Genomic DNA, 27838 nt, shown 5'->3' on the forward strand with positions numbered 1-27838 from the left:
TGTGTTTTCTGTTTGAGGTATATCGCGTGTGAATAGAAGGTACAGAATGGGACCTAAAACACTACCTTGTGGTACCCCAGCCACTATTTCCCTAAAGTCTGAGTAATCATTTCCGTGCCTAACGCGAAAAATTCTGTTCTCTAGATATTCTCTAAGAATGATAAAGAGTCCTTCAGGTAGGACTTGTCTTAACTTGAATTTGAGACCCTCGTGCCATACTTTATCAAAAGCTTGAGACACATCTAAAAAGACCGCTGAACAAATTTTCTTTTCTTCAAGAGCTTTCTCAATGACATCGGTGATTCTATGTACTTGATCAATCGTCGAGTGCTTGCTTCTAAAACCGAACTGGTGTTCAGGTATAAGACCTTTTTCTTCTATTATTGGCTGGAGGCGCTGTAAAAATATTCTCTCAAAAACCTTTGAGAAATTAGAGACTTATAAAGTCGAAATGCAAAACATTGAATTCATTCTGTTATAAATTTAGAAAAAAAGAATGAACACAATTTTCAAAGTAAAGCTTTAAGTACGAAGACCTGCAGACTTTTCTATGGAAAAGGCATGTTAATGTAGATTAAATTTCCTGAAAATCAAAGAAAACACGTTCTGTTGCGGCAATTATCGAGTTGTGGTTTGGTTTGGTCAAGTTTGTAAAGCTAATTTAAAGTTCAAAATTTAGCCGTTATCTAAAAACCAAAGTTTCACTTTTATTTTTTGGTCCCCCAGATTTTTGCATTTTTTTTTTTTTAATTTTATTTTAATGCTTGTAGATAGTCTTCCGTGAATATTTAATTTTTCCCATATTCATTCATACCGAAATTAAATAAAAATTACTCTTTTATGCAGAAAATAATGAAATTTATATGCAAAATTTAGGAGTTTTTGCAAATAGGTAAAACATTTTAAATAAAATTTTAAATTAAAGGCTTGGGCACACCGAAGGCTTGGTGGTAGCGGTACAGGTAATTGTATGAAAAAATTCCAAACTGACACATCAACGTTCAGATGTGGAATTTTTTTCATACAATTACCCGTACCGCTACCGCATGCATCCTTCGGTGTGGCCAAGCCTTAATTTCTCATGTAAAAAATATATTTCAGTACAATTGTACTGTATCCATTTCAGTACAATACAACTGAAATTTTCAGTACAATTAAAAAATGTCATTTTCTATCCCTGTTGTGGAGCTATGAACAACGAATTTTGTTTTATTAAAAATTTAGGTAACTTTAACTCTAAGAGTGAGATCGTGTGACCCAGTTAAGCATTTTATTTAAAGGCCAACAACTGCCGAACTCTGTATGTATAAATATGTGACCAAGAAAAATCAAGAAAGTGTTTTATTAAAAAAAAAAAAAATAGCTTATAAGGCTATTACTCAGTCTAAGGGGAGGGGGAAGGGGACCTTAAAAACAAATTGGGTACAGGGCCGCCAAAGGGCTAGCTACACAACTATATTTTCGATTTGTTTACAACTCCTAAACTTGCATGATTGTACCTATAGTAATAGGAGCCTATTTCGATTTCGACAAATTTGCCAAGAATCATACACCAAAAGCGTTTTGAAGGTTGTTGTATTTTTAAACAATTTTTAAAATTTCATTTTCGTTAGCTATAAGGCTTAAAAATGTTTAATCCTATAATTCTACCTCGATTTTCCATTCCCAACCAAAAAAGCTCATTAAAAGTTTTTGAATTATATCTTTCCCAGAAAATATGCAACATTATATCTCAATACTGAATTTTTTTGCGCTAATCTCATTTAAAGCTTATCAGAGCCACTTAGAACGAAAAACCAGTTTTTTTTTTATATTTTGTATTATATTTGTCATTATACATACAATTAGTAGTAAGTCACAAAGAATGCGCTTGATGTGAAAACACATCTTTCTCAAACAAAAATACTATAGCTCGGCTTGTCGTCAGTCTATCGTCGAGCATCGTCAACAGCTGATCTTGTGTATATACCGCGTGGTACCCATATTTTCTCTTAACCCAGTTAAAATTGTATTACCAGAAACAAGTTTGTTTCTTTTTTTGTTTATTTTAAAATATTTATTTAGATATATATGCAAAATACAAATATCTAGATCTAAATGCATAAACAGACACTCTCATATGAGTGATCTTCACTTGATCGTAATACGTAATAATTTATAAGAACGTCACGAATTGTTTAACGTGAATTAAAAAAGGTAATCAATGTTTCGCTATCAAAATTCAGACTCTCAGTGAATTTTTTGTTTTGTTTTTGTTTTGATTTTTCAATTATTTTTTTTTTTTCTATCCTTCTTGCCTTATGTCGACTATATGACAAGTATTGGTTTCATATAAATCTTCGGCATTTTAATAAAACCAAATTTGATCGTAGATAGTAGATATTCATAATTTTCTTCGGGAAGAGCTTAATGTTAAAATGTTTTTTTTTATTGAATGGACAAGACGAATAAACAAAGTCGCTATTTTAATGCAAATTCTCCAGATGAGAAATTTAAGAAATTTAATTCTGTTGAAGATAGCTGTCAAAAATATTTTTGTTTCGAGTGAAAAGCTAATTTATACCATGAGAGCAAAAACGTGCGACACGGTGGTGTATTTTATTTAATATTCATCGATTAATTGGTTCTTTTAAAACTTTTCACTTACACATACAAATGTTTATTTGGAGTTATTTTTTTTTTTTTTTTGCAAATGTGTATTGCGTAAACTAGAACTTGAGTGTTATTGCTTGAGTTTAATTGTCTTATCTTTATTGTGATATATTTGTTTAGGTATATCATAACAATATCAAAATGTAATAAATTAAATTTTTACATTGTAATAGTTATTAATTTATTAATTTCAAGAGGGGTTTTTTGTACCTATACATTGTCACAAAATCTCCAGTCAAATTGAAATTGTTTACTTAACAACATTAAAATTAAAACGAGTATAAGTTGCTACATACTCGTACCTATAATATCTAATCCGGTTAATGCTATAAATTACAAACCAATTAAAGTGATTAAGGTACCTACAAGTAATAATCACAAAATGATTATAATTTAATAAGTGTTTCTATTGGAAATAAGTAGTGTCTACCTGTGTACCTATTTTTGATAAACATTCGATCGTGTATCAGTTCAACTCCCACAAATTCAACAAACAATGGAACCTTGAAGCTAAGTTTAATTAAGTTGAAAAGCGAACTGATAGTTATTATCAGATTGTTTTTTTTTTTTTTTTTTTTTTTAATCCAATATTATACTCGTATGTGTTGCATTTAATAAATGATTAGAGAATGAGAGCAAAAAAAAATTAAATAAATATAAAAAATGTAGGTATACCGATGGGACGATTGTTTGCACATTTAATATGTTTTGAACTTTAGTTGAGGAAGACTTTGGGAGGGATTATTTCAGATTTAGTTTAGAAAAAAAAAAAAACACATTTTGTACCCAGATCTAAAAGTCAGTTGAATTAATTTTAAATAAATCATAGTACAGTCAAACTAGACTAAACGTCGTCGTCGATAGAAAATCACAAAACTTATTTACTGAATCTTCTATATTTACAATAACGATTAACAGTCGACTCCATCTAAGCCAAACTCCCTCTGGATTAATTTCACTTTAACTCAATTTTTTTTTACCATTCAAAGAATCTATAAAGCCCTTAAAAATATTTTTTGGAATGGGTTTTTTTTTTTTTGAAAACAGAAACTTGGTACATATTGCAAAAACTAAATAAAATTAAAGGTATCCTTTAAAAATTTAACAATAATATTACATTTGAGATCGGAACCAAGGATCTTAAGTGTCTACCAGGATATCATTAGTAAAAGGGTGTTTTTTTTTATTAGAAGAAAAATGTATGGGGTCCCATAATGAAATTTAGTAATAATTCAAAATTAAAAAATACTTACCCTTTAATCGTGCTCAACATCCAATGTAAAATTTAAGTTAAAAAATCTAACTTTTCATTTCTCTCAAAAGAAACACCCTTTAGCGTCCGATATTTAAATAATTCTTGGTAATCATACCAACTGCAGCTTCACTTTCACTGGAATTCACGGGTATTTGATTTTCCTGTGTGGCAAAAAAATCTGAGGTGCAAATTTTGTTAGTGTAGCATTATTTTTAACAGCTTTTTCGGTTTTTACAAAGAATATGGATACAATTTTTTTTTCGTACTTTAAAAATTCTTCCAATTCTTCCTTTCACAAAAAAATTAGAATTATAAATTACAACAGACAAAGTAATGGGGACTATTTAAGTGTTGATATTCTTTAAAATGAAAGGATAACTCGATTTTATCACTAAATTTCAATTTAAAATGTCCGAAACGACAACAGTGATATCCATGCCCAATTGCTCACCCAATTCCCTTTAATCATTGAATAAAAGTGACACCGTTCGTTTCTAGTTGCAAAAATTTTATTTTATTTTTTTTTTTTTTCATCAATCAGATGTACCAAATATTCCCCAGAGAGAATGGAGCTTGTCTTTGATAATTTTGTTTCGAAATGTTTATAAAAAGGAAATTTCACTTCAACCCCAAAATGTGGATGAAGCGGCAAAATTAGTTTTTGTTTCCGACTCTTAGCCAATGCAAAAATGTTAAAGCCGTCAATTTTCAATCGATTTTAGTGGTTTCATTATTGAATGAAATAGAAAATACGAACATTTTTCTCTTTCACTTACTAAAATATATACAATATTTTAAAATAATGTGTCATATGGCCAGATTGCATGAACTTAAATTTTCTAACTTGATCAATCTTTATTTAAAAAAATCCAATAAAAAAAGCAAGTATACACCACAGTGCACGTTGACAACGAGCAAATAATATGAATAGATGCTAACACACCCTTAGGAAAATTAAATACACACTTGCACAAAATAATTGAACAAGATTTTTATCTTCTTGTCAGTGTTAATAAATAAATAGGAAAACAAAATCCCTTCAAATAAGAATCAAACATTTAAAAATATTTTTTTCAGCTTTTTAAATTCAACTTATTTTAAAATATAACAAAAACAAAAAATTAACAAATACAAACCTAACACAAAACAAAATATAAATAATGTAGCTTTTTTTATTGATTTATTAACCATAAAGTAATTTTCAGGGATTTTTTTGGCTATCGAATACACAATCCAGTAAAGCGACTATAGCGCCACATTTTGTTAAAAAGATTTTTATATATAATTTTGCAAAATTAAAAAAAATCCAAACATCTCTGAATGAATCAAAACTTACATAAATTTCAGCCTTTTTTCCAACAATGGCAAAAATCCGTCCACTCAATCCAGCTTTACAAAAAATCGCAATCACAGAACTCAATGAAGATCCAGACAACGTGACCATGGAAATTGCTTCAATTCGTAATTGGATCATTGATCAACCCAAACTTGGAAAATACCAAATATCGGATCAATTTATTTTAAGTTTCCTTAGAGCATGTAAATACAATCATGATACTGTTCATAGAAAGCTACCAAATTATTTGAATATGAAATCACTTTGTCCAGAAATATTGGCAAATAGAAGAGCTGACGAAGAAATGATGGATTTAGTTCGAACAGGGTAAGTTCTTCAATTGCATATATATATATATTTTTTAAATAATTTTTTCAAACAGTTTTCATCTTCCACTATCGATGTCTTCAGAGAAAAACCATTCACGTATTCTATTGTCACAACATGGAAAAATTGATCTCAAAGATCATACAGTCTATCAGGGTGTTAAGCTTTTGTACATGGTTCTGGAAATGAATTTACTTGAAGATGATAATACAGCAGTAGCTGGCATTACCTGCATTGAAGATTTATCAGGTCTCACATTTGGTCATGTGGTCTCTATGAACCTCATGGTGCTGAAGAGAATGTTAGACTTTGTCAGATGTGGATTACCACATCGAATAAAAGGAGTACACATTATAAATGCACCTTGGTTTGCAAATGGAATTTTCAATGTTGTTCGAACGCTGCTTCCGGCAAAGATAAAAAGTCGGGTAGGTAAAAATAAAAAGAATTTTTAAACTTCAAAAACCTTTAAAATCTTGTAAAATATTAATTTTTAATAAGAAACTTTAACTAATTTTATCTTCGTTTTAGTTTTACGTTCACAGTAAAATTGAAGATCTCTATAATCATGTGTCACAAAAAATGTTACCAGCTGAATTTGGAGGAGAAAATGAGACAATCGATGATGTCATAAAAACTTGGGAAAAGAAAATGCAACAATATAGAGAATATTTCGAACATGATCTCCAATTTGGAACTGGTTTTGAGCACGAAGTCTAAATTTCAGAATCATACAGCAAAAGCCAATAAGTCACAAAAGTTATTAGTTTCTTTTTTTTTAAGTTTATAAAATTGTACTTATAAAACAATAAGATATTAAATAAGTTGATATTATAGTTATTATAAGATATTGGTTGAGTTAACTATTTTTATTAAAACTCAAATTGTTAAGTTTTGGAATTTAATGATTTTTGTAATTTTTTTTTCATGTAGAAATTTACTGCAATCTACTTTTATTTAATATTTGCTATATTTGGCTATTTCTTTACTTTATCTTATTCTGAAGTGCCAATAAAAATGGGCGTATATCCATTTTTGAAGTTTTGAGATAAATTCTTTTTACTGACAAGGTAAAGAGTTAAGAATTGTAAATATGCTCAGTTTCAAAAATGATTTTAAACAACTTGTAGTAGGAAAATTATATCACAACAAAAACATTACTTATAAAAAAGAGCAAAGTTCTTCTATGTTAAAATTATACTGGCACAAAAATTATTGAGATATAAAATCAATAAAATGATTGATTGTTATCTTTCCAATTTTTCTTTTCAATACCAAGTTTTAAGGTTATTTGAAAAATTGCCAAGTAAACAGTCAACATTTATTTGATACAAATTTAAAACTCAAATTTTCGATTTTTTCCTTTGTATACAGCACAAGACCATTCGCTGTTCAAATTTCAAGTTCCTATAATAACTGGCAGTGCTTCATAATCGGTTTTTGCAATTTTTGAAGTCGTATATCTCCGAAACTGCTCATCCTAGCTGAAATGTTGTGAGGAGTTTGTTTTGGCTAGCTCTAAAAAATGAACTTAATTTTTGGTGTCTCTAGTCTAGAAGTTAGAAGGGGGTTAATAAGGGTGAAGTGCCAAAGTTGCCGTGCCCCTTGATTTGGTGTATTTCGCGCTGTTATCTATAATTCCGTATCAGTAATTATTATTTTTGGGTGAATTAAATGTTTTGAAATCAATAGTCTATTTAATAGACCGGAGCTCCAGAGCAAAAATAGAACAAATTCGTTCAAGAGGTTTTATTTTTGATTATGATTCCTTGGCATAAAAGAATACTCCAGCCAAAAGTGCTACTAAATCCATTGTTGCAGTTCTGAGAAAACGGCAACACCTTGTCGGTTTTCAGTTTTTTTTTATTTAACTCGAAAACCAAGCCCAATTTTTAAATGGTTCACAGACACTTTTCATAGCAAATTAAATTGTCTCTCAAGTTAAGATGGTTAAAAAATTTTTAAAATTATTTTTGACTAAATTTCTAACCTAAATTCAAAGAAAAAAAAAGTTAAAAATTTGACGATTTTTTTTCGGTCAAGGTCTGAGAGAAACCTTTATTTTGTATTTTTTTAATTTTTGGGTAAACAAGTGAGATTTATCGCTGAGAAAAAAAAAATAAATCTCATCTGAAAATGTATCAATTAGAACATTAGAAATACTCGAAATTGCATTGGTTGTGCTTGTCGTACCAGCAACGATTCAAGTCACAGTGTAAAAGACATTTTCGTCTTAACATTTTATTTTAAACGAAAAGAGATAATCTTGGAACTTTGAGAGTCTCAGTCTATTATTTAAATTATTAGTTGAACTTAATACATAAACTAAGAAAAAACATCCTTTTCGTACTTATTTTTACAAAGTAAAGACATTCTTGACATATTCGAGATTTTCTCGAGCGAAAACGGTTAAAGGTTGACCTTTTCCATTTATTTTTTTGTAAAAATCTCAACCATTGAGAGATATTTAAAAAAAAATAAATCTCAACCGATAACCTTTATTTTTGATGTTTAAAAATAAATCTCAAACCTTAACCGAAACTATTTTAAGTAATGTGGTAACTCTCAGAGAGAAACCGATTGAAAATAAAGGTGAACTGTTATTTCTGGTCTCTGCTTAAAGCTATGTTATTTTTAATGATTAAAAAATAATTTTTGTTTCCTTTGTTGGATTTGACAGTTATGAATTGACAAATGTCATTTGAAGACAGTTTGTCTCAAATCTGTTTCAGTAAAAATTCAGAGCGCTCAAAACATGTTCAGTTCAGAGAATGTTCAGAGCTCCCTTCTGAACTAAAATACACAAACGCCTAATGTGTGAATTACTCACTCATTAATGCTATATTAGTAGTTTCATTCTTTTCTTTGTTTTGAAAGATATGAATGCAGCGAATAAAGTATACTGTAAGCAAAATAGAATGTATAGGGGTAGTTTGAAAAATATTTTAAGGAATGTCAATGATGTAGGTATTATTAGACACTAATAGAAAACTTGACCCCATTTTTTAAAACCAATTTTTTTTTTCTATTGTGAGTAAAACATAAAATAATGTTTGATTAAAAGCGCCATTTTTAATGGGCATCTTTTAGGAAAATATAATAAAAAATTGACACTTTTGACACAGATCGTTTCATCCTTTGATCAATGGTGTTGCAAAAAACTATATAAGCTGGATATCCAATATATCTACTATATTCAGTTCGAGAAAGAATAAGAAAAGCGACTGTAACCTTTTCCTCATAAAAATGCATTGAACTTCATTAAACCAAGCTGTATGTAGGTACATTGAAATATACCTTCTAGAAAATAACGAAGAAAAAAATAAAAAAAAAATAATAAAAAATTATTAAAATTATTTTTATTTTAAGTGGAGTGATTGAATTATATATATTGAATTATACCTTCTAGAGCTCAACGGTGGCATGTCTGTGTAAGAAGTGGAGCTCTACGCACTAGTTATCCTGCTCCATCTGGCACACATCAACATCTTAAGCAAACAAAAAACTGTGAGCAATCCGCTTCGACTTAGAGCCTCCACTATCCCGAGAAAGCAATTTGGAAAAAATAAAATGCACGACTGGGTCGCACGAACTTGCTCTTAGAGTTAAAGTTGCTTAAATTTTTAAGACTTTTTATATAGAAATTTGGAAAAAAAAAATAAAATTCGTTTAAAAAAAAAAATAAAATAAAATCTGAAATTAAATTGCCCTCCAAAAACTGTATGCAGTTTTAATTGGTATATTAACATGCATTTGTAGAAAAAAAAAAATTTCAAAATCGTTAGAGCCGTTTTTTCAAAAACTAATTTTTTATAAATAATTTTTTGGAAAAAAGTTTTAAAATAAAATTGGTATGCCATTTTGTAGAAATCACTAATCAACATCTAAAAACAAAATTTCAAAAAAATTCAATATCCTGTTTTCGAAAATTTGATTTTTCAAAAAAAAATTTTCAAAATTTTTTTAAAAATTCAAAAATTATTTTTTTGGAAATTTTATTTTTGGTTTATATTTAAATTATATAAATGCTTCGTTGAAATCGAAGAATTAGTTTCGGAGATAATCGTATTTGAAAAAAATGGTTCTATGGCAGGTACCGTTAATAATGATTTTCAAAAAAATATTTCATCATTGAAAGATAGACCTTAGCTTTAAACTAACATTTGAATTTTTTAAACAAAATCGTTAGAGCCGTTTTCGAGATATTTTAATTTTACTAAAATCGGTATATGCCAAGTACCGTTGTTTTTGGTCCAAAAAATTAATTCAAAAAACCCCAAATAACGCTACATAGCAAGTTTGACATTAATTGGTCTATCCGTTTAGGCTGTAGCTCCTTATACAGACAGACAGACAGGCTGACAGACAGACAGACAGACTGACAGACGGACTTCCGGGACCCACTTTTTTGGCATTGTCTACCATCGTAATGTCATGGAAAAATGTTATCTCAACTTTTTTTTTGTACGATTGCATAACTTGATATATAGTACCTATATATCGCAAGTAAAAAACTGCTAACTTGCATATCCCAAAGATCAAAGACTTGGAGTACTAGAATACATACATATGTTGAGTTTACTCGAATATGTTGAATCTACAGCACTCATTCCGTCTCCCTTAAAACTGTAGCGTGTTTAAGGCGGATATTTTATTGAGTTTTATGTTGGCTAAGAGAAAACATGAAAATTTCTGCTGTCCACATCCTCGACAGTTTTTCACCATGAGTTATTCGATCTTCCAAATCTTCTGAATTCTTGAATGAGCAAGTTCCAGAGCATTGCTTGGTTGTAATAGAGTTGTTGTTGTTTTTTCCACTGCCTCTTGCAGTTTCTTATAGTAAAGTCAATGGGTTCCTGATCCGTTTTCCTTTTAAATTCTTTGTTGGGGTCAGAAAATCCTTAAAATACCCTTATTCGACATCTATTAGCAAAGTTTTGCACCTTCATTGTGCTAAATCCATGAAGCAGAACTAAATACAAATGTGAGCCGTACTGATGTAGCTTGGTCTTTATGAGCTAGCTAAAAGAGTTTTTACTCTTAATTTATTAGGCAGCATTATAACGAACATAGCTATTTTCTTCCAAATAAGGATTTTTTTTTAATTCTATCTATTCCTTTTCCCCTATAGAGACAATACTTTCAAGATATGTATTGAAAACTTTAAAGAAAATGATTATAGGTTTCAAGGCTGATCATCTTTTCTTACCGCATATTTTTTTTTTCAGTCCCACAATTTCTGCTTCGTTTTCCTTGATGTAATTTTAAAAAGAGATCCATGAACCTGTTAAATACCAAGTAAATTATCTGTTTATTACTCTTGGTTAAACTTTACGTTTCAAAGTGTCATGAGGCCAATCAAGGAAGTTCGACTTTATTTCAAGGCACGCGTTCAACCATTTCGTTATATTGTTTCCGAGACATGGCCACCCGATTTCTATAACCCCCTTTAAGGCAATAGCTACTCATACACACTAAAAGATATTCAAACAATTCGATAGAATTTCGAGACCCACTTTTTCGACTTTCGCATAATCGTTATTTCATATTTGATCAATATCCCGAATTAATTTTTTTTTTTTTTCAAAAACACGTCATAAAAACATTTTTTACGGCGCATGTTAGAACACTCACATTATTTTTTCAGTTGGTTTCGATGCCAAAATCGATGTGTTTTTTTTTTTTTTTTATTATTTATTTTATTTGAAAATATTTGCTTTTTTTGCCAGGCTTATTGATATTGCACAGTTTGCTTAACCGTTATTTACTGCGTTAATGTCTGTATCAATAAATGAACTCGTGTATCATTTTTCATTTTTTGTGTTGGTTTTTTTTTTTTTATATACATATAATGTGTTTTATTATTTTTGTATTAAAAAAAAAAAACAAAATTATTATACAACTGATTGATATAAAAGCAAAACATTTGCTTTTAAATTCAACAGTTTGAATATTCACATTAACGGTTAACAACCTATTGTAATAAAAAAAAAAAATTAAGATGAAGTTCTTTGGAATTTTCGTAGCACTTTTCGTGGTTGTTGCTTATTTTAGCACAGTTTCAGCTCAAGTTAAAAGTAAATTTATTTTGTAACAATTCAATTTGGATATGATTACTATAATCAAAATTCAAAACTCTTACTTTCAGACGAACAACCATGCCCAATTTATGTTGATTCTCGTGAAACAAGAATGCAATTGATGTGGTTGGAAGACATGAATCAAGGTACACATGTTGTTGATTGTCCCCCAGACGTGAAGAAACCTTGCTTCAAAGTTAAGTGCCAAAAAGGTTCTATCCTTTCAATTGAAAATTGGCCGAGATCTTAAAAAAAAAAAAAAAACAAAAACATGTTTATGAAAATTTTCATGAAACACTAAAGTGCAAACGAACGTAAATTCAGATGGAAGTTTTGAAAATTGAACTAAATAAAAAATACTAACTATAAATGAATGTCTATCAATGAATATTTTTGAATTAAACAATAAAAAATACTCGACTTGGAACTGTTCAATTATCATTGTTTTGTTTTATTTAAAAAAAAAAAAGTTGTTTTGAAAAAAAAAAAACCAATCTGGTGGCCGAAAATTAATTTTTTCTGACAGAAATGTAGTTGATTTAAGCTACAAACTTAGAATGTAAGGTTTTTTGGAGTTTCTGGAGGATGTTTTTATTTAATTAGTTTTTTTTAGAGCCAAAACTAATTAGTTTTGAAAATGAGGTAATTACTCAAAAACGAGCCAGGCGATTTTTATAAAAAAAAAAAAAATTGTCCGTAAAGTCGGTTTACGGACGATAATTTTACGTGATAACGTCATAAGAAAACAGGTTGTGTGCTTTTGATAAAAGAAATGATTTGAAAATTATTTTTTTGTCAACTTTCTAAGATAATAATACCATTTATCATAGTATAGTACTTAAGCTATATATTTATATCTGTATGTTTTGTAGAAAAACGAAATGATTTTTGGAATCCAATCTTAATACAAGAAAAAACTTTAAAAAAAAATACCTTTTTTTTTCCTAATTTTGGATTATTGAAATATATTAAAAAAAAATTACCGACGTAAAGGAAATTCGGCAATTTGTTTCTTAAGTCAAAATAAACTTTGAAGACGACTTAAACATTTGTATAAGTACGAGAATAGAATTTTTGATCAAGATGCAGACGTGGTGCGGCGCGGTGGTGCACTGAATTTTATCATACAAAATAAAATGGTGCGGACCAATTTTTTGCACATGCACTATAAACTATATGATGTATAAGGTTGAGATTTTTTGAACGCCACGAAAAATTGCTAAAAATAAAAAACCCACCCCCTAAAAATTAAAAAAAATATCACCATGGGACAAAATCTCCAAAAAATATAAACCAACTTGCCAATATCTCCAAGAGAAAATCTCCATGGACAAAATCTCCAAAGAAACATTTTTTTGCCAAAATCTCCACGAAATCTCCAGATCTCCAATGTGTCCGGTTTCTACTACTAACGCCGTTGCTCTTGAGGCATGGACATGACATTCTTTTAACTTTATGACATGATAACGATTTCAGATTTAAAACAATATCCGTAATAGACCCCTAATTTTTTTTTATTTTTCAAACTGTCAAAAAAAATGTATCTACCTATAATCACTACTTTGTCATGTTTTATATTTTTAAAAACCATTTAATACTTGTTTTTTTTAATTTTTTAGAAGTTTTTCAATATTAAAAAAAAACTCATTCTTCTACAACGTTGGGTTCAGAAAATAGCCATTTAACCTCCTATTAAACTTTAGGTTATTATTTTTTAAAAAAAAATTTTGTATCTCCAAAAGTTTATTTTTTATTTTGAACTGAAATTTTTGCAGCACTGCTAAAAATTTTAGGTGGAACGGGAGAAAATGGTGTCACTTTTTCGTGGAAGCTGCCATGGTTCATCGATTTATAAGAAGTTAAACGTTAAAAACATAACGTTGGATAGACGAATATCCTAATAGGGGGGGGGGGGGTCAGGGGGATATACCCCCCCCCCCATTGGGGTCGATAATTGTTTAACATAATCAGTCATGAACTAATAAGTTAAAGAAACGCACTGCGAAATTTAGTTTCTAAGTTCCTACTTGAATTAAGTCTAGTTAAAAAACGCTATGGATTACGAGTTCTTGACTAGCTTAAAGGTTTTAAGTATTTTTTTTTTATAATTAACGCGCACTAAAGGGAGTTAAATACCCTTAATATGTTAAACACAGTGCGAGCTTCAAATGGTTTACCAACTCTCGTTGCGATTAAGTCGTGAGTTTTAAAGAGTGAATTTAGACTTGGTCCAAGCTATGGATATCGCCAAAGATTTAAGCGATCATTTAAAACCCAACGGGCAGAAGACGACTCACTTTCGAAAGTGTTTGAAGATGCGAAAAAATAGCTGAAGTCGTTGACATTGTCGATAACTTACTTACTTCCTTAGGGTGACCAGCGCCTTAAGGCGGCTACAATCCGCTGTGGATTTGGGCCTCAACCAACAAGCTTCGCCAGCTAGCTCTACATTGGTGATAAACATAAGAGAATAGTTTAGCCACAAAAGAATCGTTCGAACCTTTTGGTTCAAAGTACAGATAAGAATATTTTCGTTAAACTGTTTTCAATCCCTTTCTCGATTCCTATGTAATGGGCCTTGGAGAGAAATGTACAAACCAAGAAAACATACATATATACTAGAAGGGTTTTCGGTTCTTTCCATCAAGAATTCTTCGTCAACAAATAGACAAAGCAGCTAAAAAATTTAATGAAACTGTTGGATTTACCAAACATTTGGCTGCAGGATCATATCTTCTATTCTTGCACAGAGAAAACTAGACCACATAAAGTAGAACAAAAACAATAAGATTTCTTTATAGTTTTCATCCAAGAAGAAAATATTATTTAAACAATCGGGTTTTCCTAATTGTTTTTAAATATGCACTTGTCGGGTTTTGCCAAGAAAAAAAATACAATCATGTTCGCGATCGAACTGAAGACTTCAACTATCTATCTCTTGTCGCACATATCTGCCACCTCACTATAGAAAAATTGGTAACAATTTTTGTTCTAGTGCCAACTTGATAAAAATGTGAAATTTTTCTAAAATTTTTAAGAGATTATTTCTCCATGAAAATAATAAAAAATCTCTATGGAAAAACCTTAAAAATTCTTGATTTTAACAAGATTTCTTCATAAAACAATTCAATAAGAAAATATGTTAGTTTTTAGGTGGTCATATTATTATCTGTGTTAAAAACTCGGAAAAGATATTTGATCAGAAGGAATAATACTTCCTCTAAGAACTCATTGGAAGCGCTCGATAGCTGCCCCAAAGAAAGCTTTCTCAATATGCATACAAATATATTTTGTTAAAGATATTAGCTACACTGCTGGCTTTAACGTCAACTACCGAAAGAACTTTCTCCAGTTTAAAAATAAAAAACAATACAAAGAAGAATTAAAACGTAAAAAAAATGTGCGAACTATGTAGATTTATCCCCCCCCTTAGCGAAAAGCTATCTACGCCACTGTCCTAAACCAAACCTAGGTACCTTTGTACTTTGGATATTCCTCAAGAGCACATATTTCCAATGGACAACAAGAAAGTTATACAATGTAGTTTTAATGCAGGATGGCCTTCACCATGGAGTAACTCACTGCCCTTTTAAATTCATCTCAAACATGATTGAAGCCTTATATTAGTCACGGTAGTGACATTTTTTGTGATCCACTTTCCTGATATTTTTTTTCAACTTAAGTCCAATCTAAACATAAAATAAATAAACATTTCATTAAAAAAAAAAATTAATGTAAACTTAAAGAAGCTAAGCCTGCCTACCCAAAATAAGTTATCGATTTCACAAATATTGTTTATTATGAAACACGTTTTTCGTATTAAAATTTACTGCTCGATAGCAAATACGCCAATTTGATACGTGTTTATTTATCATGTTAAACACGATGACAACTGCTGATTAGAATTGACGCATTATAAATCTAGTCAATACATAATACAGCTGTTTCAACACGAGAATATGCTAAGAAAAATTATTTTTTTTTTTTTAAGCCTGATGAAATAGGTACTTAAGTTTTAGAACAAAAATTTTGAATTCTGTCAATGAGTTTTTTTTACTAAACAAATATGGAATATTGACAGCAGTTTTTTTTTATATATTTATATAATTTTCGAGCATTAAAAGTGGTTAGGCTACACACAGGGTGAGTAGGTGAGTGTAGGAGAATAGGGAGGAATAATAGACTCGAGTAATTCAGTAAAGATCGAACAAATTAAATGCACAGCTGGGTTGTACCCAGTACAATAAGAAGCATTATAAGTAGTTCATTCAATATAATTCGTTTATAAGGTTGTATTTTGGTGTACGAAAAAGTTACATCATTGAATAATTACAAATATAACACCCTGTAAAACGGCCGCTATGAATCCTGGCAGCGTTAGCATCTACCGATGAGGTTTGTGTATTGATAAAATTAAAAAAGAAATTTTTAATGAAGGTTAAAAATAATTATTAGTTAAGGCGCAACCCTATAATGTAGTTCATCTTTCTTCCGGTGACAAAGCTAGAAGCTTATTCATATTTGTAAAATTAAAATTAAGTAAATTGAGATAAGGGTTTTTGAAAAAATGGTAATTAAACTCAGATTTTTGAAAAAAAAAAAATTATTGAAAACATTTTAAAATGTCCTTTTTAAAACTTTTATAATATAAAATGAATTTATTTTTCAAATTTTTTTGGCCACATTTATTATGATTTGAAATTATAAAAGGAAATGTCAATATGTATTACGGCTTATGAAAAAAATTAAAAAGTATTTCATTTTCGAAGAACTTTTTTTAATAGAAGTTTTGAAAAAAAAAATTAACTTATTTTTTTTTAAGTTCAACATTTAAATATAAAGTTATTTTTTCTTCATTCAATAGCCTTTATTGTTGAAAGTTAAATGGCAAAAGTGTAAAGTTCTTATTTGCCAAAGTCGCTGAACAAATCAAAATAAAGTGGATTTAAATTTTACAGATAGAAATGAGATTCTGGCTTTTTAAAAACGTGTGTGTAAATATTGTAGGTGTTGCCGTTGTGTTCAAAATATTTTTTTTTGTTTGAAGTCAATTTGTGAGAAAATTACATTTTCCGCTTAAACGATGGGAGATTATAAAAAATATTTAATTTTAATTTAAAAAAAACAATACGGCAACATCAGCAATTTTTAACCTTAACGTTTCATAAAAAAGAGCATCAAAATCAGAGCTGTTCAGCCGGGTTCCCTAATAATTTGCTTTAGTTATCCACTATTAATGAGGGTTTTATTAAATTTTTCATTTTTCATTTTTCATCATACTAGCCGACCCCGCACTCAAAATTCGAGTGCCAATTGTAACTTTTATTTATGCTCAAATAAGCACACTATATAAATCACTTTATTTACTACTAAGAATATGCAACACTTAATTTTATTCGAAATTCGAGAATTTCTTCAAAGGTTCTCGTCTTTGCTTTTATAAGTTTCCACTTCGAGAAGGGAGAGGGCGTGGTTCAGTACATTTGTTTTTGTTTTTTTTCCTCAATTTTTATTTATTGTTTTTATCTATTTCGGTAAAAAAAAAATAAACAAAGTATACATTCTGCACATCTAGATAAAATTTCCTATCGTTCGGTATATAATTTATGCCCCTTCGGTTTTTGTGGGCCGCGTATTTTGTACCACAAAATAAGTGTTTGCCGTTTTATTATATGATGATGATGATGATACCTAGTGCAGTCAATAAATTTTTTTATTAATTTTATTTTATGAAGAGTTTCAGCAATTTACATGTTATTTCCTAAGGGTTAATATGAATAACATATTGAAAACTGGTACTTAGTGAACCAAACTCACATTATTATTTTGACATTATTAAGATTTTATGATTGTGTTTAGCTAGGATTAGACGGTCAACGATTAACGCGTTGAAACTCCAACGTAAATATAAGATCTTTGGTTTGATTTATTTTTTACATTATGAAAAAATGTGAATATATATGTCTTACCCGTTGTTTGTGCTTTTCAATACGTCAATTATAGTAATTCTACGTTTCCCGCTATTTGGAAAAATGCATTTCTTAATCCCATTCATAAGAAAGGTCCAAAAAAATTAGTGACAAACTACAGACCTATTGCCAAGCTTTCTGTCATCCCTAAACTGTTCGAATCCATTGCATGTGATATTCTGTCATTTCATTGTACCTCTGTTATAATGTGAAAATCAACATGGCTTTGTAAAAAAGAAATCTACGTTCACAAATTTACTAAAATTTACAACGTTCTGCTTAGATGCATTTGAAAAGTATAAGCAAGTAGATTGTGTTTTTACTGATTTCAGTAAAGCTTTCGACAAACTTAATCATGAAATATTACTTATATTAAGAAACTAAGCACCATTGGACTAAACGATCGCTTTATTTTATGGATTTCTTCGTATCTCAAAAATAGATTATATAGTGTTGTATTTAGAAATGAATATTCCCAATGGTTTAAAGTTAATTCGGGTGTACCTCAAGGTAGTCACCTTGGTCCTTTATTGTTTGTCTTATTTATTAATGATCTTCCTTCTGTTTTAAGTAACTCTATGGCCCATTTCACACGTCGCCGAGAACCGGCACGGTTTTGGTATTAAATTAACAGGCTTTTTTGCACTTTGGTGCCAATAACTTACTAGTAACTCTAGATTTGATAAAAACTTTTACCATTCTGCAATCCCCTTTGGACTCGCATATTTTTAATAAAGTTGGCCACCTACTTTTCTATGGATTTTTTTATACCACAGGTGTTTGAAAATTTTCATAAAATATTTTTTTTTTACATTTTGCATCGAAAAACAAATTTCAAAATTTTTTTAAACAAAAGATGCAACAGTTATAAAAACTTTTAACTTCTTATGTAGTGAGCCAATTATTGTAGAAAATTATAAAAATAAGAAATTTATAAAATTCATTCATTCGTGATTGTGGTTAAAAAAAACGTAAGATGATGAAATTTAAAGTACACTGAACGAAAAAAAGCTAATATTTTTACTTGCGATATAGGTACTATAGGGCAAGTTTAGGATTCGTAAAAAAAATCGAACTCGAGATAACAATTTTACATGACATTACGATGATGGAGAATGCCAAAAAAGTGGGTCCGGCAATTCTGTCTGTCTGTCTGTCTGTCTGTCTGTCTGTCCGTCTGTCTGTCTGTAAGAACCTCGAGCTACATCCTAAACTACTGAAGGGATTTTCTTTAAACTTGGTAGTTAACAGTTTTGAGTGATTCCCTAGAGGAGAAATTGAAGTTTTTTTTTTAGGACCAAAACTAACGGTACCTGTCATATAACGGAAACAGAAAAGTTGATTTATTTCAAAAACGGCTCTAACGATTTTGATTAAAATTTTTCTGCTTACTGTTACAGATAAGAGCCTTCTTTGACAATAAAAAAAATATTTTTTGTACCGTTATCAACGGTACCTGCCATAGAACGGTTTTTTTGATTTATGAATTTCTCATAAACGACATAACAGATTTCGACCAAATTTTTAATACAGAAACGTTTAATCAATCATTATTTAAAAAAAATTAAAATTTTTCTAAAACCACATTTTTGGATTTTTAAAAAATATTTCAAAATTTTTTTTTGAAAAATCAATTTTTTGGAAACGAGTTGGTGAAAAAATTTGAAATTTTGTTTTTATGTGTAAATTAATTATTTATTCAAAATTGCATATCAACTTTTTTTTTGAAAAATGTTAGAAAATTTTTATATATAAAAAATTATTTTTTTAAAAAATGGCTCTAACGATTTTCGAAAATTTTTTTCTAAAAATTCCTTTTTATACTAGAAATAAAATGGCATACTTTGTTTTTTGTAAAAGATCATTTAAAACGGTATTTTATTATTTATAAAAACGGATTTTATTTTTTTTGTACCACTAACGAAATTCCGTGAAAATGTCAAATTTTCCCTAATTTTGTTCAATAAAAAACTTTAACATTAGAGTAACTTTTACCATAAGAGCAAGTACGTGCGACCCCAGTCGTGCAATTTATTTAAATTGCTTCCGATAGAAACTTTTTCTATTTGGTTTCAGAACAGTCAAAAGTGCATCTATCAGCCATTTCCGGCTTATAAATTTTCTACCGGACACCCTGTATATCGATCATATCTGTTAGACATCTACAAAAAGAGCTAGAATTTTTTGAACTCGATCAATTTTCATAAAAAAAAAACATATAATTTTATCTTCTCATGCTATTGAATCAATTTTTTTCAATGACAACCTATACAAAATTTTATATCATGTGAAAGGTCATTATTTCAAATGACGTTTCAATCTTATTTCAGCGATGCCTAGAAAAAAAGTAAGAATTTTTTAAAGCCAACCATGTTGAACTGAGATTACAATGCTTCCCACACTGGTGGCTGGTCATACGATTACGATCATACGTTAACGTTTTGACTATTTCTGTCTCTATTTAATTATTAGAAAACGATAGGGACACATAGCAACCATTCGTTAACGAACGTATGCCGTAATTCGACCCCAGATCTCCACAGGTGTGTTGAGGTATTTCTGAAGTTTTTCAATTTAACATTTTGTAGCTTGTAATGAATGTACAGTTATGTGTGATATATCAAATGAAAGATAATATCATCACAAATCAAATTTGTATCTGCTCTAGATCAAAAGATATTATCTGTTGAAATATATAACTTTATTTTACCGTTATCTTAAAATTGTGACTACATAATTGATTGAAATTCGGCACAGATATTATCTATCTACAATATAAATTTCATTCATTTATCTGTTGAAGAAAAAAAGATAAAAATAAAAAACGGTTAAAAACGGTCAAAAAAATTGGGACCATAAAACTTTTCTTTCCCCTTATTCAGTCAAAAATCATTTTAAACTACCAATTTTTTGCACATGTATGCGCACAATTATAGACTACATGTTCTATAAGATTTTTTGAACACTACAAAAAATTTAAAAAAAACAAAAAGTCACCCAAAAATACCCCAAAATAAATAGGTGTTTTTCAAAAATTCATATTTCGAAACGCGGAGACTTAAAACAAAATCCGTATTAGACCCCGATTTTCTCAAAAACGATAAGACATAGAAGCATAAAGTGTTCACTGTTTGATAAGGAATCAAATGAGGCAGTTTTCTGTGTGAGTAATTGTTTTATTAAAATTCACAGTCTGGACAAAAATTGTATTAAATGAGTTTTTAAAATTTTTTTTTCGCCTATTTTTAACTTTAAAATCGATTATTTCAAAAACTATTGGTTATAATATATTAATTTAAAAATTAGAATTAAATGTATAATTTTGCCTTTCGGTAATGGTATCATTTATTACTGTAAGTGTTGCCGTTGTTTTTTAATAATTTTTTTTTATTTTGATAATTTTTTTTAGAAAACTGCCCCTCCCACATAAACGGGAGGAGATAGACCCCCTCCCAAAAAAAAAAAATTTTTGTATTAAGCTCCTCTACAAAAACTCGTTATCAAATCTTGGCTCCCAAGTTATCCTACTACGTGCCGAATACTAAGTTCGAATTTCTGTATCTGGGTTGAAATCGAAAAATTTTTTTTTTCTAAGCCAATTTTAAACTGATTTTCATAAAAAATACCTCGTTTGATTTGGAAATAAATATTATTTTAGAATATATTTTTAATACAGCATGCTGTTGTGAAAATATATACTTTAATTTGATGTCGAAGTTGGATAAATGACGAAAAAAATGGAATTTTTGAACTTTGACAGCTTATAGATTCTAGGTGATTTAACCGAGTTACATATTTTATGCATTACTGAAAAGGTATATTTATCTCCTATTAGAAACTGTAAGAAAATCGAAAATGGGTAAAAATTTGAAGAAAGCTAGATTTTTTTCAATGGGTGAAGGTAAAAAGAAACGTTTTTTGCCGCTAACTCCAGATTTTGGGGGTGTTAGGGACTTTTTAAATACCGTTTCGCAATCAGTGCAACTCTACAAAACGTGATAGGTCTCCGCCCGCGTATATTTTAAGTGTTACACCGTGTAATCACTACTCCGTCAAAGGTCTACTTCATGTTTTAGTTTTAGAAAACCATTTATTACTTGGTTTTGAAATTTTTTAGAATTTTTTTCAATACCACTGTCAGTCTTGTAATAAATTTATCTATCGATTAAAAAAAAAATTCAACTCTTAACATTGTCGCGTTTAGAAAATAGAAAATAGCCAATTTTTTGCAATTTTGTTTTACCCCTATTTACCCTATTAAGAGATAGAATTTTTTGAAATCCTTCAAATTTATTCAATTTTAGGTTATTATCTTTCAAATAAGCTATAGAAGATTTTTGTATCTCTAATAGTTTATTTTTAATTTTGACTTTAAATTTTTGCCGCACTGCGAAAGTGCGAGAGTGAAACGGCGTCACTTTTTTGTGGTGGCTGCCATGGTTCATCGATTAATAAGACGTTATCACGTCAAAAAATCAAATTCATATGAACTTAATATTAATGCCAGGATAATATTAAGTCGTACAAATCAAATCAATTTTTCACAAAAATTGTAAAATAATTTTTTCAAATTGTGTTGCACCAATTTTTAAATACATACAAAAAATTACAATTGTGTAAATAAAAAGTACGATTACAAATTTGGGATTGTACATTGTATTTGGTGAAATAGACCACAGGTCTGCTATTAAATGAAGAATCACTCTTAATCAACCGCTCGCGATGGCGCTGCTTCTTTGGTCTGAAAAGCCAATTGACTAGCAAAGCACCTTCTCGAGCAATTTAAACACATATTACTCTGCTCATCCCATTCCTACTCTATGGTGGAGAGGTTTGGACAATGCCCGGAGCGGAATTTTATTTTTTTAGAAATTCAAAATTATACCCCCCGCAAAAGTTGCATATAGTCCTAAAACATCTAATTTATTAACTTTTTTTTATTTGTTATTCCCACTGCTAGGGGTCGCACATTGTAATGGAAAATTTATGTTTTCTTGTATTTGTATTTTTTTTTTTTTTCAGTGCAGAGTTGATTCTAAAAATGATTATATAAAATAAATTAAAGAACAAAATTAAAAAATAAATAAAAATAAAGTTTTAAATTGAAAAAAGTTTTTAAAAAAAGTTATTTATTCTATAAGGCCTGATTATATTTTTTTTTAGGTTTCAATTGCAAAAAGGAATAACCAATGGGCGCTTTTTAAAAAAGAATAAATTCATAAATTAATAAAAAAAAAATTAAATAATACAAGATATGAGCCTTAAAAGTCCTCAATGGGAGAATAGCGCTGGCTGAAGAAGCTTCTTGGTTGAGGCCCTAATTAATAATGGTACATTCCATAAAGTCGCTGTTAAATGTAAGTAAGTAAAATCCACGAAGTTTTATGTTACTATTGCGGCGAAGTGGCAAGGCCTTGGTTCACAAAAACAACATTACTCATTTACTTATTTACTTGATGGAGGCATGTTGAATAAAAGATCTGTCAAAATACAGGAACTATTGTGTTTATGCATGTGAAGAAAAGTCAAATACATAAACATGTGCTTAACAATTTGCATTTACTTATGTACCTACATAATGTATCTATGTATGTACGCACCAACTAAATAAATAATTCTTTTCGGTTTTTTTCCAAACCTAGAGGTTTTCACTTAAAATGCATATATTTTTGGCAATTTATTGTATAACTTATATACATACTCGCTTCTGACACTCACACTGTCAAAAATCCAGCTTGGCAACCTAACCTTAAAAATTCATTCGAGCTACGAAAAAAAAAAACAAAAACCTGAATTTACCTCCATGCTCTTAAAAACCAAACAATAAACACCTCATTATTTTCACAGTTGGTCCCAACTTTTTTTTTTTTTTTGAAAATATTTGCTTTTTTGACAGGCTTATTGATTTTGCAAGGTTTGATCAACAGGTACCTATTTACTACCTTTAATGTTTGTTCCAATACAACATTTTAATATATTTCCATTTTTTTTTTTTTTTTTTTTTTTCAAATATTTTTGTTTTATTTTTTGTTTTTCAGAAAATAAAACATCTAACTGATTGATATAAAAGCAAAACCTTCGATTGAAATAAAATTAGTTTTAATATTCTATAGCCACACAAAGGTTAAATTTTTTAAACTAAAATGAAGTACTTTGGAATTTTTGTTGCCATCTTCATGGTTGTTGCATGCTTCAGCAACATCTCAGCAGGTAAAACGAAAATTATAATAATTTTTATTTCAACCAACATTTTATGATGATTTTTTTTTTTTTCAAAGGACAAAAAATTGCCTGCCAGAAATTCATCAACTGCAAAGGAGAAGAGGTTCAACTTTATTGGCATTCCGATAAGGGAATGGGTGAATCAAATAAATGCTCTCCATTTGAGGGAATTTGCTTCAAAACTACATGCAAAGAGGATTTGAGTTTTGTTGCAAAGGCGTAAGTTGAAGAAAAAGCAAAGATATTTTTGAAAACTTATGATATTAATAATTTTTTTTTTTCAGATGTTAATTCCAGAGATGTAACTTCAATTTAAAAAAAAAAAAAAATGTTGGAAAAAGAATTGAAAAAAAATTTAATCATGAATATTAATCAATAAATATCTTACTGAGCAATAAATATGATTTTTTTTTTATTATTATTCATTATTCAGTATAATATAATTGTTTTTTGTTATTTATTCATTTTGTTTATCTGCTGGTTATAAGTTGTATAAAATTTCTTATATGGCGCCATCTAGAAGCAAAAATCATTAACTAAACATTTTCTTTTATTATGTAGATACGACATTGGTAAAGTTAAAAAATTAGATGAAAATGAAAACTACTACCCATATAGTTCATGACTTCTGCGCTTCTACCTCTAGATAGATTCATATTAGACATTATAATATTGCCGATAACCAGCAGACAATCAAGACGCTTTTAATAATACCTCAATTGTTAAATTATAATGTGCAGATTAGAAGTCATAAGGGAACACACAAGTTCACTTTTCCCATACTACAGGTCCAGGATCTTTTACATTTTTCTGTCACACAACACACATTATTGACTATCGCCATCTAGTGTTCGATAGGAATAGTTTCGAAGAAGTTAAAGAAAAGTTAATACTTAGTAAACTAGTAACAGAAATATACTACGAAACTTCGCACTTTCAAAACCAACTCTAACATAGAAATCTACTTTTCATCTACTCGCCACCTAGTGCTCGGTGGGAGAAGGTGATTTCACTTGCTATAGATGAGGTAATAATGTGTGACAGAGAATATGTGTCTTCAATCAACTCAATAGATTTTGCGCTCATATCTTCATTTAATTCCAAGATTAACTTAGTTTATTTGGTGTGTTAATCCAGGTTTTAGAATTGACTGAAAACCATATATTTGTAGAACTAAAACTCGAGCTTAACTTTGAAACAAGGATAATTTTGTTCAAATCGCTCTCTCCAAAGTATTTACGTGACTACATATATTTTAAATCCGGTACCGATGGTCAAAATATAAATTTAATTAGCTGACGAATCTAAATTACTCTCATACGTTCTGTACATTGTATAACATTGTGAACCGTATTTAAGTGCTTGGCGAACAACTGCAGTATAGAGCTTTCCTTTCAGTTTAGGGGGCATTTTTCGGTCACAGAAGATGGCAGAGTTTTCGCGCCACTTCATCCACCCTACACTTATTCGGTGGTTGATGTCGTCATCACAAGAAGCTTGATGGTTGTTGATCATAGATCCAAGATATTTGAACTTTTCGCACTTGGGAAGTGTTGTTCCATTCAGGTAAATCTCCGGAATAGGGCCGTCTGGGTCAGAAAATGGACAGCAGAGATATTCTTAAAAATTCCTTAAAAATAACAAATTTTCCCTAATTTTGTTCAGTAAAAAGCTTCAACATTAAAGTTCCTTTTACCATAAAAGCAAGTACGTGCGACCCCAGTCGTGCATTTTATTTTGAATGGCGTGGTCGTCATTATTTAAACATTGTATATATATTCTCATGAAGCAGACATTGTATATATATTCTTATAGTACTCTCATGAAGTAGAATTTTCTGTTTTGCGTCGCCACCGCTGGGATCGCTAGTTTATTTTATGTTTGAACCTTATGCAGAAAATTGAAGTGCAGATCTACCAAAAGATGTCGCTAAAGTATTTTCATGGATTGATAGTACTATAGAAATATATATACAATGAAGCAGAATCCGACGATCCGCTGGGATCGTTAGTTTATTTTATATTTGAACCTTATGCAGAAAATTGAAATGCAGATCTACCAAAAGATGTCGCTAGAGTATTTTCTTCGATTGATAGTACTATAGAAATATATATACAATGATTTAAATCAAAAATATAAACAAAAAAATTCTGACAACTAGGTGGCGATTAAGTCACTGTTTCACATTCAATTTAGACCAGCTCCGATTTCTTTTCAAATTCCAAAGAAAATAGCACCACCTTCTTTTGAGGAACTTCAACACAATTGCCAACTAAATTTAAATAAAAACAAAAAAGACTGTTTTTTAAATAATGTTTGAATTTTGATTACTACTAACTGTTGCTAAGGTTTTTACTTGAGGAAGAATTATAACTTTCAATAAACTCTCTTTTCCCTTAAGCCCTGATTTTTCAATCGTCAGTTAGACTATCAGCAAAATAAATGTCAATATAAAAAAAAAAAAATATTCCTAGGAATAAGCCCTAACTGAGGTTTATCTGACTATTGAAAAATTGGCCCTTAATCTAATTGATTTACCAATAGCTTGTTAGTTTAATATTGGCGTTCGTATGTTCTATGTTGTGTTTACCCTGTACTCTCCCTTTAAGCGAACCAAATTGATAACAAATGATGGGAAAACTGCTTAAACGGTTGCAAACTCGAACTTACATGCTCAAAAGCTGGCAGACATTTCTTATGTTCCGAAAGGGGGGTTAGACTAAACGAATAAAGAAGAAATGGTCAAAACTTGGCATAGTTAAAATTAACCGACATTTTGATCTTTTACCAAATTGGAAAGGAAAATGAGATTGAGATATAGATTGAGATTAAGATTGAGATTGAGTCTATGTAGTCTTTTTGTTTATTCGCATTTAATGTGAGTACTCGTAGTTCCGTACATGAGAACTAATATTATTCTTTAAGGATTAAAAAACTAGCCGTTGCAGAAAACTGATTTTTTTAAGACGGATAACTAGTGTGATATACACGGTTAAAAGCCCTGTCGTAGTTTTTAGTAAAACCTTTGGAATAAGGTCTTTTTCAAAACAAAAATTATTAGTTTTTAATATTGCGATTTTTTTATTACACAGTTTTTTTTTTATATTTTTTTATAAATTTGAAATATAAAAATTTAAATGTATTTTTGTTTAAATTTGAATTAAAAGCTAATAATTCTTTTGCACTCAAATTATAACTTAATCTGGTTAAAAATTAAAATTTAATACTCCTCTTCTTTTTTTTTTTAATACAAGAAAATTAAATTTTCATCATTTTCATTTTCATTTTCAATGGATGCCATTTGAAAAAAGAAATAATTTTTTTTGTGCTTGGATTTAGGTTTATCGCTACCTGAAAATGTACCTACCTATATCAAACTATTTTGGTTCAAAAAAATGCATTTGGTAAGCTTTTTTCTGATAAAAAAAAATATAAATTAAAAATCTGAATTTGCACTATTTTCAAGGCGCTTTGTGTTTTTTTCGAAGAAAAATGTATAAATTATTGACAAAATTTGATCGGCAGAAAGATTTCACTTCACATAGTTTGGGAAACAAAAAGAATAAAAGAGATAATAATTTGTATTACCTACCATTAATAATAATCACTTTCAGAAATGTTTTGTTTCATTTTAGAGAAGTAAGAAAGAAAATACTTAAAATAATGAAAAAAAAAAGAAAAAGAAAGAAATATCATTATAATAAACTATAATTAACTGAAACTTTAATTTCAGGAAAACGTCCTTGATTTTTAATACAAAAAAATTTAAACTTCAATAAATTTTGTACAAGTCTTAAAAATGTAATACCTACAATCAAAGTAGGTACCTATTAAATTTAAATAAACTTTTGGTGTGACCTCATATTTAACCCAAATTTTCGTATAAGCTAAACCAACAATTTTAACCGTGTATTTAAATATAATTTAAAAATAAAAATTCAAATTGTTTTTTTTTTTCTAGATTTAAACTTTTATTTATATAAATATCAAGTTATAA

The 27838-nt window shown here is 29.3% G+C and overlaps 1 protein-coding gene and 1 long non-coding RNA gene across 4 annotated transcripts; both read left to right on the top strand.

Annotated features, from left to right (window-relative positions):
• The first annotated feature begins 1894 nt into the window (after window positions 1-1894).
• Window positions 1895-6475, top strand: LOC129919473 (clavesin-2-like). Of its 3 annotated transcripts, none has more exons than XM_056000358.1 (4): window positions 1895-2196; window positions 5255-5570; window positions 5626-6002; window positions 6102-6240. In XM_056000358.1, exons 2-4 carry the CDS (start codon window positions 5269-5271, stop codon window positions 6116-6118), a joined length of 696 nt encoding a protein of 231 aa, XP_055856333.1. In that variant the 5' UTR covers window positions 1895-2196; window positions 5255-5268; the 3' UTR covers window positions 6119-6240. The 3 variants fall into 3 exon arrangements, with proteins under 3 accessions (XP_055856333.1, XP_055856331.1, XP_055856332.1); XM_056000356.1 differs by having other exon boundaries at window positions 1898-2196; window positions 5626-5998; window positions 6102-6475; XM_056000357.1 differs by lacking the exon at window positions 1895-2196 and adding an exon at window positions 2910-3010 and having other exon boundaries at window positions 5626-5998; window positions 6102-6475.
• Window positions 6476-11524: 5049 nt separating this feature from the next.
• Window positions 11525-11920, top strand: LOC129919499 (uncharacterized). The gene is made up of 2 exons (XR_008773081.1): window positions 11525-11647; window positions 11719-11920. It is a non-coding gene; the product is annotated as an uncharacterized LOC129919499 (long non-coding RNA).
• Window positions 11921-27838: the final 15918 nt, after the last annotated feature.

This window comes from Episyrphus balteatus, chromosome 4, assembly GCF_945859705.1.
Source record: "Episyrphus balteatus chromosome 4, idEpiBalt1.1, whole genome shotgun sequence".
Taxonomy (NCBI): domain Eukaryota; kingdom Metazoa; phylum Arthropoda; class Insecta; order Diptera; family Syrphidae; genus Episyrphus; species Episyrphus balteatus.